Source organism: Takifugu rubripes, chromosome 18, assembly GCF_901000725.2.
Source record: "Takifugu rubripes chromosome 18, fTakRub1.2, whole genome shotgun sequence".
Classification (NCBI taxonomy): Eukaryota; Metazoa; Chordata; class Actinopteri; order Tetraodontiformes; family Tetraodontidae; genus Takifugu; species Takifugu rubripes.
In genome coordinates, this window is record NC_042302.1 from 3,504,832 (window position 1) to 3,521,015 (window position 16,184).

The 16,184-nt window shown below is 50.6% G+C and overlaps 2 protein-coding genes across 4 annotated transcripts in view; one reads left to right on the top strand and one right to left on the bottom strand.

Moving 5' to 3' along the window:
• Nucleotides 1-3: 3 nt before the first annotated feature.
• LOC101072059 (cryptochrome-1-like) lies at nucleotides 4-7,487 on the bottom strand. Its single transcript, XM_011613243.2, has 14 exons — nucleotides 6,594-7,487; nucleotides 3,667-3,775; nucleotides 3,450-3,592; nucleotides 3,191-3,375; nucleotides 2,927-3,015; nucleotides 2,619-2,759; nucleotides 2,235-2,546; nucleotides 1,874-2,025; nucleotides 1,586-1,788; nucleotides 1,400-1,501; nucleotides 1,221-1,316; nucleotides 1,043-1,120; nucleotides 846-950; nucleotides 4-721 (listed from the first exon to the last, which is right to left on the bottom strand). The coding sequence occupies exons 1-13, from the start codon at nucleotides 6,749-6,751 to the stop codon at nucleotides 850-852; spliced, it is 1,869 nt and encodes a 622-aa protein (XP_011611545.2). The 5' UTR covers nucleotides 6,752-7,487; the 3' UTR covers nucleotides 4-721; nucleotides 846-849.
• A 1,989-nt stretch (nucleotides 7,488-9,476) lies between these two features.
• btbd11a (BTB (POZ) domain containing 11a) overlaps nucleotides 9,477-16,184 on the top strand; it is a 69,585-nt gene continuing 62,877 nt past the window's right edge. For 2 of the 3 annotated variants that reach the window (XM_029825763.1, XM_029825765.1), the window contains exon 1: nucleotides 9,478-10,803. In XM_029825763.1, the coding sequence (XP_029681623.1) occupies nucleotides 9,936-10,803 (868 nt within the window). In that variant the 5' untranslated portion in view covers nucleotides 9,478-9,935. Of the gene's footprint in view, nucleotides 10,804-16,184 lie in introns of all 3 variants that reach the window. The other variant, XM_029825764.1, reaches the window with a different exon arrangement.

A 16,184-nucleotide genomic window follows, 5' to 3' on the forward strand; every position in this document is an offset into this window, starting at 1 on the left:
CACTTCTTTCTCTCCAGTGGTACATTTATTGGGGGGGGGGTGTGATATACAGCAGGGGGTCACCATGATATGAAGATTCTGCACGTCTGTCGCTTTTCTGCATTTACTTCAACCCGACAGTGTTTCTACAGTGGAATAAAACGGCGAGCACTACGACAGAAATGATGGAAACACGCTTTTGATAGATACGCTGGATGGCTGACAAAAGGGGGCGGGGCTTGGGAGTCAAATAAATGAGGGTAGGCGCTGGTGTCAGAATCCATCCCAGATTTTTCACCCTGGTCTTCTATGGAATGGACGGCCTACAAATGGGTTTTTATTGAAAAGTTTCCAAAAAAGACGAGCTCCATCCACAATGATTTCTCATATCAAAAATATATCAATGGGTCTATGGCTACACAAGAGAGAAACACACATACAATATCCAAATATGTACAAGTTGTATGTGAGTTGAAACTATATACAGGAGGACTTTTTGTTGTCCCGGCAACCCAAACACCAGCACAGTAACAGCCGCTCCAGGGATGCGAGCACTGGACCGGGCCGCTGCACAGTCAATATACAGTCCCAAAGAAAAATAAAAAACCAACCAAAGGTGTGTTTGAGGGTGGGGTCGTTCTCTCTTTCAGAGGGTGTGTTCATGCAACGGTGCAATGTCAAAACCAAAAAAACCCAAAAACATCGGTTTTGTCTTGGGCTGTTCACACATCTGCACGCTCTCCTGCAAGAACAAGGACACGTGCACGTCAGAAAACGCTCCAAATGACGCACTTCAGTCAAATTAAAAGGACAGCCCAACCAAAATATAAATTGCATTTTCCAAAAACATTCCTCTACTGCCTCACCTGTCTAGTGGTTGCTCTGTCTCTGGACTTTGGAACTTTTGCCGTTCCCAGAGTCCTCGTTGTGGCGCTTCCCGGTCGTCTGAATGCCCCCGTGGCGCTCCAGTCCTGGAAAACACAAACGCCGTTTTTTTTTTTACAAATGCCCCTGAAGGCAGCTTCAGCGCCCTGGTCGTCGAGGTTGGATGTCGCGTTCTCACCTTTTTGAGTGGATGGACCGGGAATCTGCTGCGTGTTCTGAGTGTAACACATGACCCCGGAGCTGGTGCCTGCATAGCCTGGAATTCAGGAACATTTATGGAATTACAGACACATAACAGACCGTGAAGCAGCTCTGCTGTCAGTGTGTGACGGCTGTTCCTGAGGTGTTAAACTCACCCTGCTGGTGTGCTCCCATGCCGCTTTGGGGGTCCTGCATGTACATCATGACGCCGCTTTGCCAGTCTCCCTGCGTGTGAACGGGCACCTGATAACCTGCAAGGCAAGATGCTTCCTGTTTAGGAACGCCGCTTCCCCGGCATACGCACGCGGCGCCGACATGGTTTCGCTCTGCTTACCGGACGGAGCGCTGGGATCGTGTGAAGCTTCCACTGGGAAACACGTCTCATTGTTGCTGTTCCTGTTGCCGTTGGAGTTGGAGGGAACTGTAGCCAAAAGCCCTGAAGACAGAGCAAACCCAGGAATCAGAGCTTTTCCTTTGCTAACCGGGAGCACTTTACAGCTGGATTTCCCCGCCTCCTCACCGAGGCCTCTGTAGCAGGAGAGCTGCTGGTAGATCTGCTTCATCCGCTCGATGTTGAGGCGGCTGGCCTCGGCGTGGTTCACCATGGGTTTGGGGTAGTGAACACCGATCATGCATTTGGCTGCCTTCTGCACGCTCTCAGGAGCGTTCCAGGGGTCGTAAATGTATTTGGCTGGGAAACCCCTCAGGATGGGCAGGTAACGCCTGCAAGAGGAAGCGCTCGGTGAGCACACCACACGGAGACAACAAGCTCCTCCGTACCGTACAAGCGTAACAAGCTCCTCCGTACCGTATGTAATCTCCGTTGGGGTCCGTGCGGCGGCCGAAGCCGACGGGGCAGTAACAGTGGAAGAACTGCTGGAAGAAAGAGCTGCAGGAGAGCCACATCCAGCTGCCGGCGTTCACGCTCCAGTCTGCATCCAGCAGCAGCTCCTCAAACACCTGCGGACACACAACGCGGCTGTTAGCTGAGGAGCAGGCAGGAAATGATGTCGTGCAACAATATCTTTAAAAAGCGAGGTCCTGGATCATCGGTTGTAGACGCTAGCAGATAAAAGTGCAGTTCCAGTCGCGTTTAATGGGCAGCATAAACCGGACCGACAGGGAAAACGAAAGAAAAGAACAATCCCATCATGCTACTGTTCCTTCACCTTCATGCCCTCCTCCCAGCCAATCCACAGGTCTCCTCTGGTCAGGAAGCAGGCCACGGCGTGCCGGGCCAGGTGATGGATCCACCCCTCCTGCCTCAGCTGGGTCATGATGGCGTCGATCCAGGGGAAGCCTGTCCGGCCCTCCGCCCACTTGGCCAGCGCCTCCGGGTTGCGGTCCCATGGGATCTGCACGCAGATGGGGTTGTTCTCCATCTTGTCAAAGCAGGGGTTGTTGGTTGCGGCTGTGTAGAAGAACTCGCGCCACAGCAGCTGGCCGTAGAGCGACAGTGGCGGGGAGCTGTTCTTCTTCACCTGGTGGAACAGACAGAGGTTAGCATCTGGGAAACTGGGGGGAATGAGTCCGAACGAGAGGCTCGTCTTTACCTTCCTGTACAGGTCGGTGAGTTTAAAGTAAAAGAGGCGACAGGAGAGGCAGCCAAAGCGCAGGTATGGGCTGAGGCCTGTCGGGCTGGCGAGCAGCGAGTTGGCGTTCATTCTGGGACGCTCAAAGTTGGCCACCCATGCCTGTTCACAAGTCACATGGGGTTGTTTTTGTTAGCAAATGTGCAGAAAGGTGCCAAACCAAGAATAAAATGAAGAATCTGGCTTAATGAGAGTTTATGGCAGACAATCTTATAGTAGACATTTCTAATTTCCTCCCATTCTTCCGGCTTGTGTCTGGATTTACTGACCTTCCTCTCCAAATGTCTCTCCAGTCTTGTGAGAGCTTCAGTCTCTCCCCCTGGCCACACAGCTGAGGACAGACCCTCGGTATCGAAGCCTGCGGAGAACATCAAGCAATTGCTTTCACCTTCATCAGAAACACTTTCAACTTTCTTTTTTTTTTTTACAGAATCAAATATCCAAGATTTTTTTAAAAGGAGGTTGTGTATTATTTTATTTCACCACCAGGTGGCGACAGAGACTGTTTAAGCCCTGATTTTGCTTCCACTCACCCAGCTCCTCCAAGGAGGGAACCCCGTACTTGTCATCATGGTCGTCGGACAGTGGTGTTGTGCATTTCCCCATGATTTCGGCCGTTATGGACTCGGCAGGAACCTCCACCGGGTCCATGCGACTGATGAGGGTCTGGAACCGCTTGTAGGTGAGCGGCGATTGACCCCCATTTAACTCTATGATCCTGCAGAGGACAGAGAGACTTAAAGACGTGTTGGAGGCACGGCGAAGGAGCGCGCAGACTCAGGCGAAACTCACTTGTCCAGATCGTAGAGCGTGTGGGAGATGCACACCGTCACCTCCACGCCGGCCTCGGACGCCAGCTTCTTGATGGCTGCATCGCGCTCCTTCCCAAACGGCTCAGAGTCGTACTCGTAAGACAGACGGGAAATATTCCATTCCTGGACAACAAAGGCGGGGTTTGATGGAGGCACTCAGAAGGAACGTACGGCCGTGCGATTGATGGAGACGCTACCTTGAAGAGCCTGGGAAAGACATCGGTCGGCTGGCCCCGGATCACAAACAGCCGGGAGTTAAGCTTCCGCAGGCTGGAGTCCAAATCCTCAAGACTCTGCAGTAAGAACCTGAAGGACGACACGGGAACAAGCAAAAAACTTAAGTGTGAGCGTGCTGTTAATGCTGAGCAAAGTCTAAGAATGATGTGAAGGTTCTGGAGCTCCGAACTCCAAATTTGATCAAATGGACTCGATGAGTCAGAGGGTGAGAAAAGTGAGCCAACGGCCCAAATACACAGCCATGAAACGCACCAAACGGCGTGGAGCGTTACAGTGGAAGAAGAAACACTCGCAGCTCCTCAGTGTTCCGCTTTGCTTCTCTAGAATCTGCGACTTGATTTCAAATCGCTCGTGTTCTGATGAGTGAATCGACTCTTCCCGCCAAAATCTACCAGGAGAGAGGAGAAAAATCCTCCTCCTCATCACTGTTTTGAGCCTCCAGGTTGGAGGGCCCGGCCGCCGCGCTCCAGCGGGTCACCGAGTATCCACTTTCCTTTTTGAGCCCCTGGAGGACGCTCCTCATCACACGCAGGCAGAAGATGAGTCACCTGACCTGCATTCGTATGAATGCTGATCCTCCGCTGTGAGTGAGGTCAGCAAACGCCCCCGACCTAGAAGAGGCGCTTTTGAATAAATATGATTCGGTTAAACATCTGCATCTGCAGCCGGTCGCCACCGCAGGCTTATCGTTGGCGCGCCCGCTCCCATTCATCTGCCGCGGCCAGGTCCTGACCACGGAGGAGGGATATGACAGATGCGAGCCACGGTCACCGGGACCTGCGTGTGCCGCCGCAGCGCCCAAAAATCGCCCCGGGCCGACACATTTTCCATTTTTTAAAGTTGGATTTTCGGGAAGCGACGCTCTGGACCTGCAGCCCGTCCGAGGGGTTCGCCTTTTCTTATAGAAGTAGGGCGAGGAAGGGTGGAGCGCTCACTACTAACACACTGACCTACTTTAAGCCGTGCGTGGTCGCGCTGGTGGGGGGGGGGGGCAACGGTTATTATGATTATGTCATCTGGAAATGGCCTGTTTGGTTGAGGGCTTCAAGGACGCAGCTGATTGCTGCTGTTTGGATTCTAAACCTGCGCTGGCGGTAATTACAGAGGCTGCAGGGCACGACGAGCGGCGCCACATGCACACAATTCACTACTTAATGATGTCATGGCGACTCCACTGAAATAGCAGAGTTTATGTTTTGGTAGAAAATGATAGGCAACGGAGTCTAAAAGGTTAAATAAGGGACCTCCATTAGTTACACATATACATTCCAGCAGTGTCACAGTTCATCAACAACGCTGCCATAAACCCAAACGGCTGATTCAAAATGAAACCTTTGTGCGCTTTATCTTCTCATCAGAAAGTGGAGGCAACAACTGCTACTGAACATTTAGCAGCACGGCTTAAATGAAAGCCAATTCCACAGCAACGGTGTGGGTGTGGGTAACGGTGCCAGCGTCTGCGTGGTGGAAAGGCCGTCTGGCCTTAATCCTGTTAATTCAAGACCAAATTCCCAGCGATGCAATGTCAGACCGCTGAAACGTCCATTGGTGCGTTCCTGCTGCCAGCAGCCCCAGAAGGAACCACTTTTTCCTTTGGTGTCGCAGCTAAAACCGTGGGAGTGTCTCACCAAGTCGATTTCTTTTGAAAGATAAGCGCCGAGCCAGCGGGGCTGAGCAACGCTGATCCCGGCTCCTACGGTTTAAATCTCGGCTTGGTTTCAAGGTCGCACGCGTTCGAGGCATATTGGCACTTTTTTTTACAGCATTTTACACAAATCTAGAGAACAACACTATAACAAGTGGGGATAAATCGCCAAGATGTTAAAGAAAACGTCATAAAGACCTCATTTGCATAGGTGTTTTTTTCAAACCCCGTCTGTGTGACCTGATTTCTACACGCTAATTTAAATAAAGCCAAGTTCCTCACATCATTCCACCCATGAAACCATCTACACTGATCCCTAGAAAACTGGTTTTGTGACAGCGATCAGATCTATTCAGATCTATTCTGACAGCTGGGGCTCTCGTGGATGAAATAAAGCAGAATTAGCTTTAACAGTACAATTCTCCCCCGGCCCAGTGAGCCCCACCATCACACTGGGGCTTTAAAATAACTTTAATATTCCATCACATCCCATAAACCCTCATTCAAATGTTTGCGGCATCAGGATTCAACAGCCTGTTCCCGTCTCGCTCGCACACGCGCGCGCACACGCGCGTCAGGGAAATGTCAGTTATGTAAAATTTTAGAATTGAATTAAAAGGTGGCGATCCTGGACGGAGGCTCCGCCCCCGCCTTCAGCCCGCCGAGAGGCTTTCATTCATTACTTTCATGTCTGGAAACTCTGAGGGGCCCGGCCAGCCCAGGCTGGACGCAGACGTTTGTCACTGGGCGGACTGGTGGCACGCTGGAAAATTCCCCACAATGCATCGGAGGAGGGGGGGGGGGGGGGGGGGGGTTATTGACATGGTCAGCATCTAGTAACCGATCCTGATAAAAATACTGAAAACACTGACACTAATTCCAGCCCTGTCCTGAGGCTAACACGCCTAAATACTGTTTACGTGTTTACGTGTCGTGTGACACGAGTCTCCGCCACGTCCGTGATGTCACAGACTGTGTTCGCTGAGCATCATCTTCACCCTGAAACCACAACCGATGTTTGGATTTGTGATGATTACGGATTACTGAATGGTGGGGGACCAGACAGATCCCGAAAGCTCTCTCAGGAAGTGCCCAGCATGGCTGGAAGCGTCACTTCCCTTTCCTAGGTTGCCATCGTGCAAAGAGAAACTCCAGGTGAAACACCTGCACGCAGCAAATCAGCGAGTATTAGGGCTCGAACCCTTGCACCCTCCACCCACAGGGGCATCAGTGTTGGCTCACCTCCACCTGTTGATCCCAACGTTGGAAGATCCGGCGAACCAGGGATCGAGGATGTAGACGCAGCGGACGCTGTCGGCACCCAGCAGAGAGTCCTTGAGCGACGGGTTGTCGTGGAGCCGCAAGCCCTTCCTGAACCAGTGGATCGTATTAATGACCATCACTCAACTGGATGAGTCCTTTATGTGCTCTTTCTGGATGGAGAAGTGGTCCTCTGTGCTCGCTTCACGCCTGCCGATGCTTTCAGGTGTAAACTTCCCGGATCAAGAGAAAAGAAAAACCAAAGAAGAAGCGAGGCCGAGATTTCCAAACGTCGCAAGAGAAGCGCGTGTATGCTAATTTAGCATACAAGCGTGGCGAAATGGTGCAGCTCCGCTGGGTGTTTAGCCTTGCTCTAACAGAACCTTTTCCATAATTTCGAGAAATTTAGAAAGGGTTGGCAGCTGAAGCATTTGGCCCGGAGACAAGCAGCGGTGACCCGGCGGGCTCTAGGACCTGCTCCGCTCAGCGCGTCTTGTTGTATAACTTGTTTTCGTGAATAATGAAAATACGACAAAAACGGCGAAAAAACACAAGTTGAATCAGGCCGACTCACAAAGTCCTAATCGAACCGAATCGACGCGACAGGCGGCTGTTTGGGCCGGAGATTGGAGACCGTTGCTGCCGCCGACGACACACAAGACGCGGTGGCGACAAGCCTCCAAAGCTGGTTATGTAAATACAGGTTCCGAGGCGATTCTGTCAAAACCCGCCACTCGAACGTCGCCTAGACAAACACTTATCGGTTGCAAATCCTCCCCGGACCCGTACGCGTCGTCTCCGTCGATTCCGAGCGCCGTTTGGAGTATTTATGTCCAATATTCGTCTCCGCTGTAAACGAATGGCTGCTCAAGCTCCTCACCGCACCTACAGGCGTGGCTCCGCCCACGCGTGACGCAGGCGGCTCCGCGCCCTGTGATTGGCGGAGGCCGCTGGGAGCCCTGGTTGGCGCGGTCACGTTTCTGCAGCGTGCTCCCTCGGCCCTGTAACAGGCAGATAAACACATGGGCTCCGTTTAATGGCTCCCCTGCACGTTACAGAGCTGTGGCGTCTTTCCAGCCGACGCAACAGTCACATAATGCTCGCTGAGTGTGGCTAGATGCTGAGAGGAACCTGATCGAGGAACCTTGTCGCCGCGCTACCCCCCTGTGGCAGCTGACCTACTTAATTAAAAATTGTAAATAAAATACAAGAGACGCCTCAATGTGTTGAATATGGCAGGTAGACATTAATGGAGTGACACATTTTCAGAGGAATCAGCCTATCGTCATTTTACAGACTTTTTTTTTTTTTTTTACAGGCTTGTTTACCATAAAAGAACCCGGATAAGCACATGAAGTCTGGCATGAGCGCACGGCTGTCACGCGTCAACGTGCGTGTGTAATTTTGCAGCGCTTACGTATTTAAACAGGCACTCGTTCCAAATGAATCCAGTTTCACGAGTGGTGCTGCGTTACGCTTATAGCGAGTAAAACAAAACTTACGTAGACACGAATTCTTTAACCTCTTTCGGGAAGTTGTTGCTGGCTGTTTTTTACGGATTCGTCAAAATCTCAGATTTCTTCTCTGCTCGTGTGCATGTAAAAGCAAATAAAAAGAAATGAAAAAAAGATGTGCGCATTTTTGTTTATTTAATGGCGAAAACATATCAGAACATCAGAGGAATATAACCTAATGGATTTTTTTTTATAAAGAAATAAAAATAAAGTACGTGTCTATGTTCATATATGCCATTTTAATGTTTTTAAGTAGCATTAGTGTCACCGGACACCGGACAGGTTAATCTTCGTGTGTTATATAAAACATTTATTTTCAATTATGCAAGATAAGCGTTGCGGTAGCTGTAATACACAGAAGCTTCCACATGGTGGCAGCATAACAATATGACAACAAGTATGACGACATTTTTAAAGTATATGGCTTTTCCGAATATCTTTTAAACTATTAATCACGTCAGTAGCAAACACTTGGCATGTGGGTGGCAAATTTATAATTCGTGATTTACATATTTGGATTTTGGATGTAAATATTTCATTGATATTTTAGATGTGTTGATGAATAAGTTGCATAGATAGATAGATAGATAGATAGATAGATAGATAGATAGATAGATAGATAGATAGATAGATAGATAGATAGATAGATAGATAGATCTGAGTCCAAATACTTTCGCCTATAGGCATGCTGGGAAAATAATGATAATTTTGCTGTTACCTGGCAACCACACTTAAGTGTGAGGACTGCCTCAGAAAGACCACGCTGAGCGTGGAGAAGCAGCTGGCATGCCCAACTCCGAGACGCTCCCCTCGCAGTTAGTCCATCTGATTGAATCCACTGCTCATTTGAGAACTTTGTCACACTCAGGATTGGTGAAAACAGCAAGTTCTGGGTCCCCCCCCCACCACAAACCTGCAAAAACCGGCCGTTTTAACGACAAAATGACTCAAAAGAGAGGCTGCGTGTCAGCCAAACGGTGATATATTGTCCTTGTTGAGTCATGCTGCTGCATTCTCCAGTGTATGGAGCTCTGCAGTGGAAGCAGCTTCATGCTAAGAAAATATGAAAAGGGCCTCTGGCGTGACGAGCAGTGTGGACAGATGGTTGGTCCAGCTCAGACAGACAGACAGAAGCCTCAGCACAAAGGATGAATCATTATTCTGCCAACTGTTCCTTTCAATCGCCCTCCAGAATTCCGTCCTGTCACTTCTAATCTTCCTGGCCCAGCAGAAATGTTGCACGACGCCGAACAAAACCCAGGATCTTCTCAACAAAGCTGAAACGAGACAGCAGGTGTAACGCGAGCCGCGCCTTTAAAGGAACGCGGCGATTTCAGACATAAGATGCTTTTACGCGCACAGTTGATGAATTAACAATGATCCACATGTTTGGTGCTCGAGGCTCCGGCCGCAGCTTCGGGGCCACACGCATCTGACAGGTGGCTTCTAAATCTCTGCAGTCGTGCTCGGCAGCATCAGGTTGTCTCGGGCAGGCAGGCAGGTCCTCCGTCACTCAGCGCTGACGGAGACGCGGATTGGCTTCCTCCAGGCCGCGGGGCTGCAGGCCCCACCTCTCCAGCGGAGTCCTGCCCGCGCTGCGCTTGTTGCAGTCGGTCTGTGCGCTCCCGGGTTACGCCTGTGAAGTTGTGGACAAGAGGAGACGGTCATCCGGAGGAGGGGAGGAACAAGTAGAGGCGCAATCGTTGTCTCTGCTGCCGGGAAATACAACCAGCTCCCCGCGTTGAGGGGGGAGACGACTTTGTGGCTTTTAATTGGAGACCACGCATACCCAACAGTATGCGGTGCAGTTATGGCAGGCAAGGGTAAGACCGTCGTGAGGACGCTGGAGGATTTAACGCTTGATTCTGGTTATGGTGGAGCCGCGGACTCGGTCAGGTCGTCCAGCGTGTCGCTGTGCTGCTCCGACACGCATCAGTCCGTCTCGCATGGGGGCAACAACTGCTGGCATCTGACGGAATCCATGCACAGCAGGCAGAACAGTTTGGACACAGTCAACACCGTCCTGGCGGAGGACACGGAGATCCTGGAGTGCTCGGGTCAGTGCGCCAAGCTGCCCGAGCTGGAGGACGTGCCATGGAGCCTCGGCGAGGTGGAGGGCGCGCTGGCCAAAGACGAGGACCTGATGTTGGGCAGCCCGCCGCCGGAGGTCCTGGCCAGGCTGTCGGCTCTCATCAGCCGCGCTCTGGTGCGGGTGGCCCGGGAGGCGCAGCGGCTCAGTCTGCGCTACGCCAGATGCACCAAGCACGAGATCCAGAGCGCCATCAAGGTGGTGCTGTCCTGGACCATCTCGGTGAACTGCATCACGGCGGCCGTGAGCGCGCTCTCCCTCTACAACATGAGCACCGGGGACAAGTTCAGCCGCGGCAAGTCGGAGCGCTGCGGGCTGGTCTTCTCCGTGGGGAAGTTCTTCAGGTGGATGGTGGACAGCCGGGTGGCGCTGAGGATCCACGAGCACGCCGCCATATACCTGACCGCCTGCTTGGAGAGCCTGTTCAGAGAGGTGTTCGGCCGCGTCCTGCGCAGCACGCTGCTGGAGAGGGACAACGGCATCCCCAAGCTGACCGTGGAGGCGCTGGAACAAGCCATCAGCAACGACTCGGAGGTGTGGGGTCTTCTGCAGCCCTACCAGCACCTCATCTGTGGCAAGAACTCCAGCGGTAAGAGCAGCGCCACCGAATGTTCCGTCGCTCTCCTGTCATCCGTGCGTGGAAAACCACGAGTGTGTGCCCACGGGGGGGGGGGGGGGAAGTGAATTTAGGCAAATCTTCAACTATAAGTTTTAAAAAAGGAAAGTGGAAATTGAGCAAAAATGCACTCTGATATCACCTGTGTCACGCAAGCCTACATTTCAACATCCCGGAGTCACAGAACTCCAGAAAACTGCCCTCATTGATTTTTAGAAGCTGGAAAAAGTTTCCGTAAATGACCACAGTCGTGGCCCCGGCGGCTCCCGCTGACGTCGACACGGACCTCCGGTCCTCTTGATCTCCCCGCGTTCACAAAAGAACCGCGTCACCCGGGGCCGCAGTGCAAGAGCGTGCTGGGGAATACCTCCTGTCTATCAGGTCTGATTACACCCCCAAAACAAGAGGACGTGCCCCCCCACCCCCCAGAATAATTGAATCTGCAGGCATTTAAGGTGATTGTGATTAGGGTGAAGAGTGTTAATGACAGAGTCACGTGATCCTGAAAACGCTGGACCCATGTTTATTATGTGCACGGGCCGTGTTGATAATGTCATTAATGTCTTCCTCCAGAAGGTGTTGGAGCTGTCAGTGCCCCCCCTCCACACACACACACACACACACACACACACACACACACAAGCTGGCTCCCACTCCAAAGCAGAAGGCGCTCAGAGTGTGATTCCTTCACCCGGCGCCAACAAGAGACAAACAAATACAAGATCATGTGATCTGCGGATGGTCGGGGAGACGCCTCGGCAGCGACGTTCACCCCTGATCCGAGCGCAGCCCGTGGGATCAGCCGCCGCCAGGTGAAACAATAGCCGCAAACGGCGAGCTCAAACGGGGCTCTTTGGTTCTCTTCATCAACCTGAATCTCTGGCAGGGGAGAGAGTTCGCCGTCGGACACGTGTGGACGGATGTCCTCAGATTAAAGGGAAAGATCAAAGCGCCGCGGAGTGGCTTTGCTGGTGTTCCTTTGCACAGTTGCCCCATCGGGGCCTGCGCTGCGTCACCAGCGTCACCTTGTACGCGACCAGGCTTCCCGTCTCGCTTCCTTCCCTTCGCCCCAGAGGCCGTGCGGGTCGCCGAATGTGCCGCCCGCTCGTGCGCCTTAACGGCTCCGGCGACCTGACAGGAAAGCAGCTGTTTCAGGCAACTTTCAGAACATCGGTTGGTGGTTTCGCTGTCAGATCCCGTTTGTGACCTGATTGATTTCTTGGCCTATTTATTAGTGGTTAATAAAAGACAAACACCCCCCCCTGCAGCTCTATGTGCACCCCCCCCCCCCCCACCACACACACACACACAGAAACACACACACACACACACACACAGAAACACACACACCACCTCCAACTGCCACCTGCAGAGGAGGGAGCAGATATTTGAGGTCGAACCTCAACCGCACGTCAGCTGCGGTTGCGAGGCCGAGCAGGGCGGCGTCCTTAAATTCCACCTGCCCCCCCCCCCAACGCTACAGAAATGGCATTTTTACCGCTGCAGCTCTCGATCGGTCTTGTGGTGACTCACATGTTCGCGTCTCTGCTGAGATTGGCTTGGCTGAAGGAGAGCTGATGAAAACTGCACAGCGGAGCTGAATCGGTGGCCCCCCCCCCCCAGAACCTCCAGTTGTGTGATGACTTCCATTTATCTGATGTAGCGACGCTTCTTTTCTATCTTCGCACAAAAAAAGAAGCAAATTCAGCTTGTCCCCGTTACAGGGACGCATTGAAGCTTTTTGACGGAAGAAATTGCTCGAGGCCCAATAAGCATCGGCAGTTTCTCCGAGATACTTTCGTTCGAAGATGCTAACCAGCTAGCTGGTGCCCCCTGGTGCTTGGCTGCAGCGTAGCCTGCGAACCCCATCCTAACCCTAACAAAGCAGACATTTGGTCTCAGGTGTTTCTGCAATGACAGGAAGTGCGGTGGTTGCGAAAATGTCTACTTCCTCTTTAGGACCCTGGTGAGAGGAGCTGCACAGCGACTCTGTGAGACAAGCTTTAGCTCGCGGAGAAGGCGGGCATTCGCATATTTCTTAAGAAATCCTCATTCTGGTTGCAATCGTAAAGGGTGCTAGCTCACATGCTAACCGACCTAGCCTTCACTAATCACTTCCCATCTCAAGATTGCTGCGGGGTGTTGTTAGTGCGTGCTGCCCCTGGAGTTTTGGAGCTATTGACACATGCAAATGCTGCATTCACGGCCCAACTGGACCTTCTCCGAAGCTGTATTGGTCGGATGCGTCCTGCATCCGTTCAAATTCGGGGCTCTGGAACGGCTGGCGATGGCGACTGATTGCGTCTGTCAGCCGCTGTGACCTTTCCCGGAGGGACCGCTCCAGCCTCCGCAGGACAGATGACACAACATAATGGAGCTGCGGCGCTGCTACAGCCAGTTTATTAAATCAGCAGCGGGGTGTCTGTCCTCCCTCCTCCTTCACGCTCAGTCTTTCACACCATATTTTTTTTTGTGTTTCTGCAAGAGGGCGGACGCGGCGTTTGCATATTTATTTTCCATTGTGTGTGTGTGTGTGTGTGTGTTTTTAATAAGCTCAACTCATAAGCTCGGGATTCTGGCAGAGCCTTTTGTTGTCCATTTTGTTATTATTTTCCTGCCGCACTTCCCCTCCTTAGGGTGAACTCACAGATGAGCTGACAGCTCGCCATTATTCCAGCGAGGACGCGAGCGGGGCCGGCCGGCTGTGATGGATCTTTATGGCACGGTAATTTCATAAGACCAAAAGCTGCGCCCGTTTCCCCTCCCGCCGTTTCCAGGAGTGATCAGCGAGTGTGAAGTCATGCGGAGTCGCTTCCCGGGCCGGGCGCTAGTTTATGAGCTGCGTCCGCCGCCGCTTCGCCGCCAAGTTGCTGCCTTTTAAAAAAATATTGACTTTAATTTGCGCTTCTGTCCCAAAACCACCCGTAAGCCTGCTCAGGTTATGAGGCCAGGCCCAACAATGCTGGTTTCATTACTTCTGTGTCACTGGAGTGTGGATCCATTTCCATCCTGTGAAACTAGGTGAACGCGTCGAGGTCATGAGGAGATAATGAGAGGCGTGCGCGCGGAAAGCATGAAGTTGTGAGGGAGTAAGGCGTAGGAAGAGAAACCAGGCCGGAGCGTCAGCTGGAGGAGGTGGTTGTGAGGGGGGCAGGTTCCTCAGAGATATCATTATGCAGCTCTTTAATTAACACTTGTGCTTATCTGCTAGTCATTAAGATTTGGAATTAGCAAAGGGGCGCTAGCTGAAGGGAACAAAGACGGTAATTCATCTCTGTCCTTTTCGGTACCTGTTACACGGGTCCCTGTCAATACAGTACGTCTGATCCTGGGCCCGTGTGGTCGAGGTAAAACATCGTTAACGTCCAAGCCTTTTGTTATCGTGGATACTACTGAATAATTAAACTGAGTAATTAAAGAGGTTAACAATAATTTATTCCTATGCAAGTTATGTAAGCATTTCACATATGTCACATACCTATATTAATAAAAATATATTGCTCAATTTATAGGGCATTAAAATAAAAGAATGAATATTTACAAAGTCAGTAAATTTATATTTAAATTTATTCAAATAAAAAATTATCCAAAAAATCTCAGGTACAGATAAAAAACACAATGTACTTTATTGAAAAGAGCATCAAAAAGAGCAACAAACAAGCATACACATGCTACACATGCTGATGCTAAGTACTTAAGCTAATTTAGGGTCATAGGAACTAGGTCCTTCATGCCTGGATTTAGTGATCTGGCTCACTAGCATGAAGTGGACATTCACAGAGTGAGTTAATGTGCACTAGTAAATAAATTTTAAGCATATTTAAGAGACTTCATGTGAAAAAATATGCTCAGTCAGACGGCCAAGCTAAGACTTTAGCCACTACGGTTAGCCGTCAGCATAGAAGCATGTTTTCTTCACAGAGCCATTAAAGAGTTCAAAATCTTCCATTAATTGTTCTCACTGTGTGTGTTGCTGAAACGTGGATCCAAATATGGCATAATGTACATTCATTAGCTTTCTCTGCTGTTACCCTTGAGGCTACAGCACTAGCTTGTTAGTGGGTGAAATATAGATTCTTTCCATGGCGGGTTATATATTAGGATGCATTTTTAAAATCTGCTGCTAATGATGCTGTTATTTTCACTGGGATTTACAGTATATTACATACAAAAAGATATATTCTACTCATCTACTCATTATATATATATGATTTCATAGCCGAATGCCACGAAAAAGGTCTATTGTTTGCTAGCTTTGATTTATTTAGCCATTATAATACATCCTTCTGCATTTTAATGGTCATTGATACACCAAGGCAGCATTTCTAAAGTGAAATGTTGGCAATGTGTTGAAATAGACAGGCATGAAGACGCAGAGGTCAGGCTCAGCTCAGTCAGCTGCCCTTTGACCTCCTGAGATTGGTGGGAAACCAGTTCTGCAGGTGGCCATCAGGTCTCAGGGTCAGTAGCATTAGCTAGCACCCCATCGGGAACGGCACAAACCCGTGGAAACGACGTGAGCGTGACAAAATAACCCAAAAATGCCACAAAACCAACGCCGCTGATGCAAGATTATGAGCACATCCTGGAAGTCTGGAGACTCACGGGCTCTTTTGATGCTGACACCATTTCTGTGGCGGCGCCTGTCAGACGATACTGAGGTGTTTGATGTTATCTGTCAGCACGACGTAAAGTTAATTCAACTGTTACCCCGGAGGTACACATGAAGCGCCTCAGTTGTCCTTATTCTCGCGCTTTGATTTAAGGCATTTTTTTAGAGGGGGGCACAACCTCTCTTGAGAAACAAGGAAGAAAGTTTTCTTCCACTTTTGATCAGGATTTATCCGCCTCAGATGTGCTACAGCTAAACGAATCGCAGTTGAAATGAATATTTAGCGGGAAAAGTAAAAAATAAATCTTTCATATTGTTGCATAAATGGCGTTAAATTACAGGAATGTAGAATTCTGGGAAACTCCCCAGTCACAGCTGATGTCGTGACCTCTGTGGAAAACGTTATGACGAAAGATAACGACGGCGTTTTGGAGCAGCTCTGAGTCACGGTTGTGAAATGATTCTTGTAATATCGCTCTGGGATGGAGAAGTGGCTGCGTTTCACAGAGGAAGAAAATCAGCCTCACAAAGGGTCCCCGTAGGCAGTCGTCAAATGATTTTGGTGGTGGGAATCACACCAGGATGCGATAATATCGCTTCATCGGCAGCACTCGGGCGGATGTTTTTGTTCCAGGATCACACCGGCGGCTTTTAGAAGCTTCAGCCATCGCTCAGAGCTCCTCCCTCGCTCATTATCGCCCCTCTGCTGTTGTTATTTGTGCTTGTGCAAAGTTAAAGGCAT

Bases quoted from the DNA above. Each gene is read 5' to 3' on its own strand.
- LOC101072059 (XM_011613243.2), bottom strand. From the start codon at position 6,751: ATGGTCATTAATACGATCCACTGGTTCAGGAAGGGCTTGCGGCTCCAC. The intron at 2,026-2,234 runs GTGAAGGAACAG...GTGTGTCCGCAG, and splicing joins GCTGGGAGGAGGGCATGAAG to GTGTTTGAGGAGCTGCTGCT. The intron at 1,121-1,220 runs GTGAGTTTAACA...CCTGAATTCCAG, and splicing joins CATGGGAGCACACCAGCAGG to GCTATGCAGGCACCAGCTCC.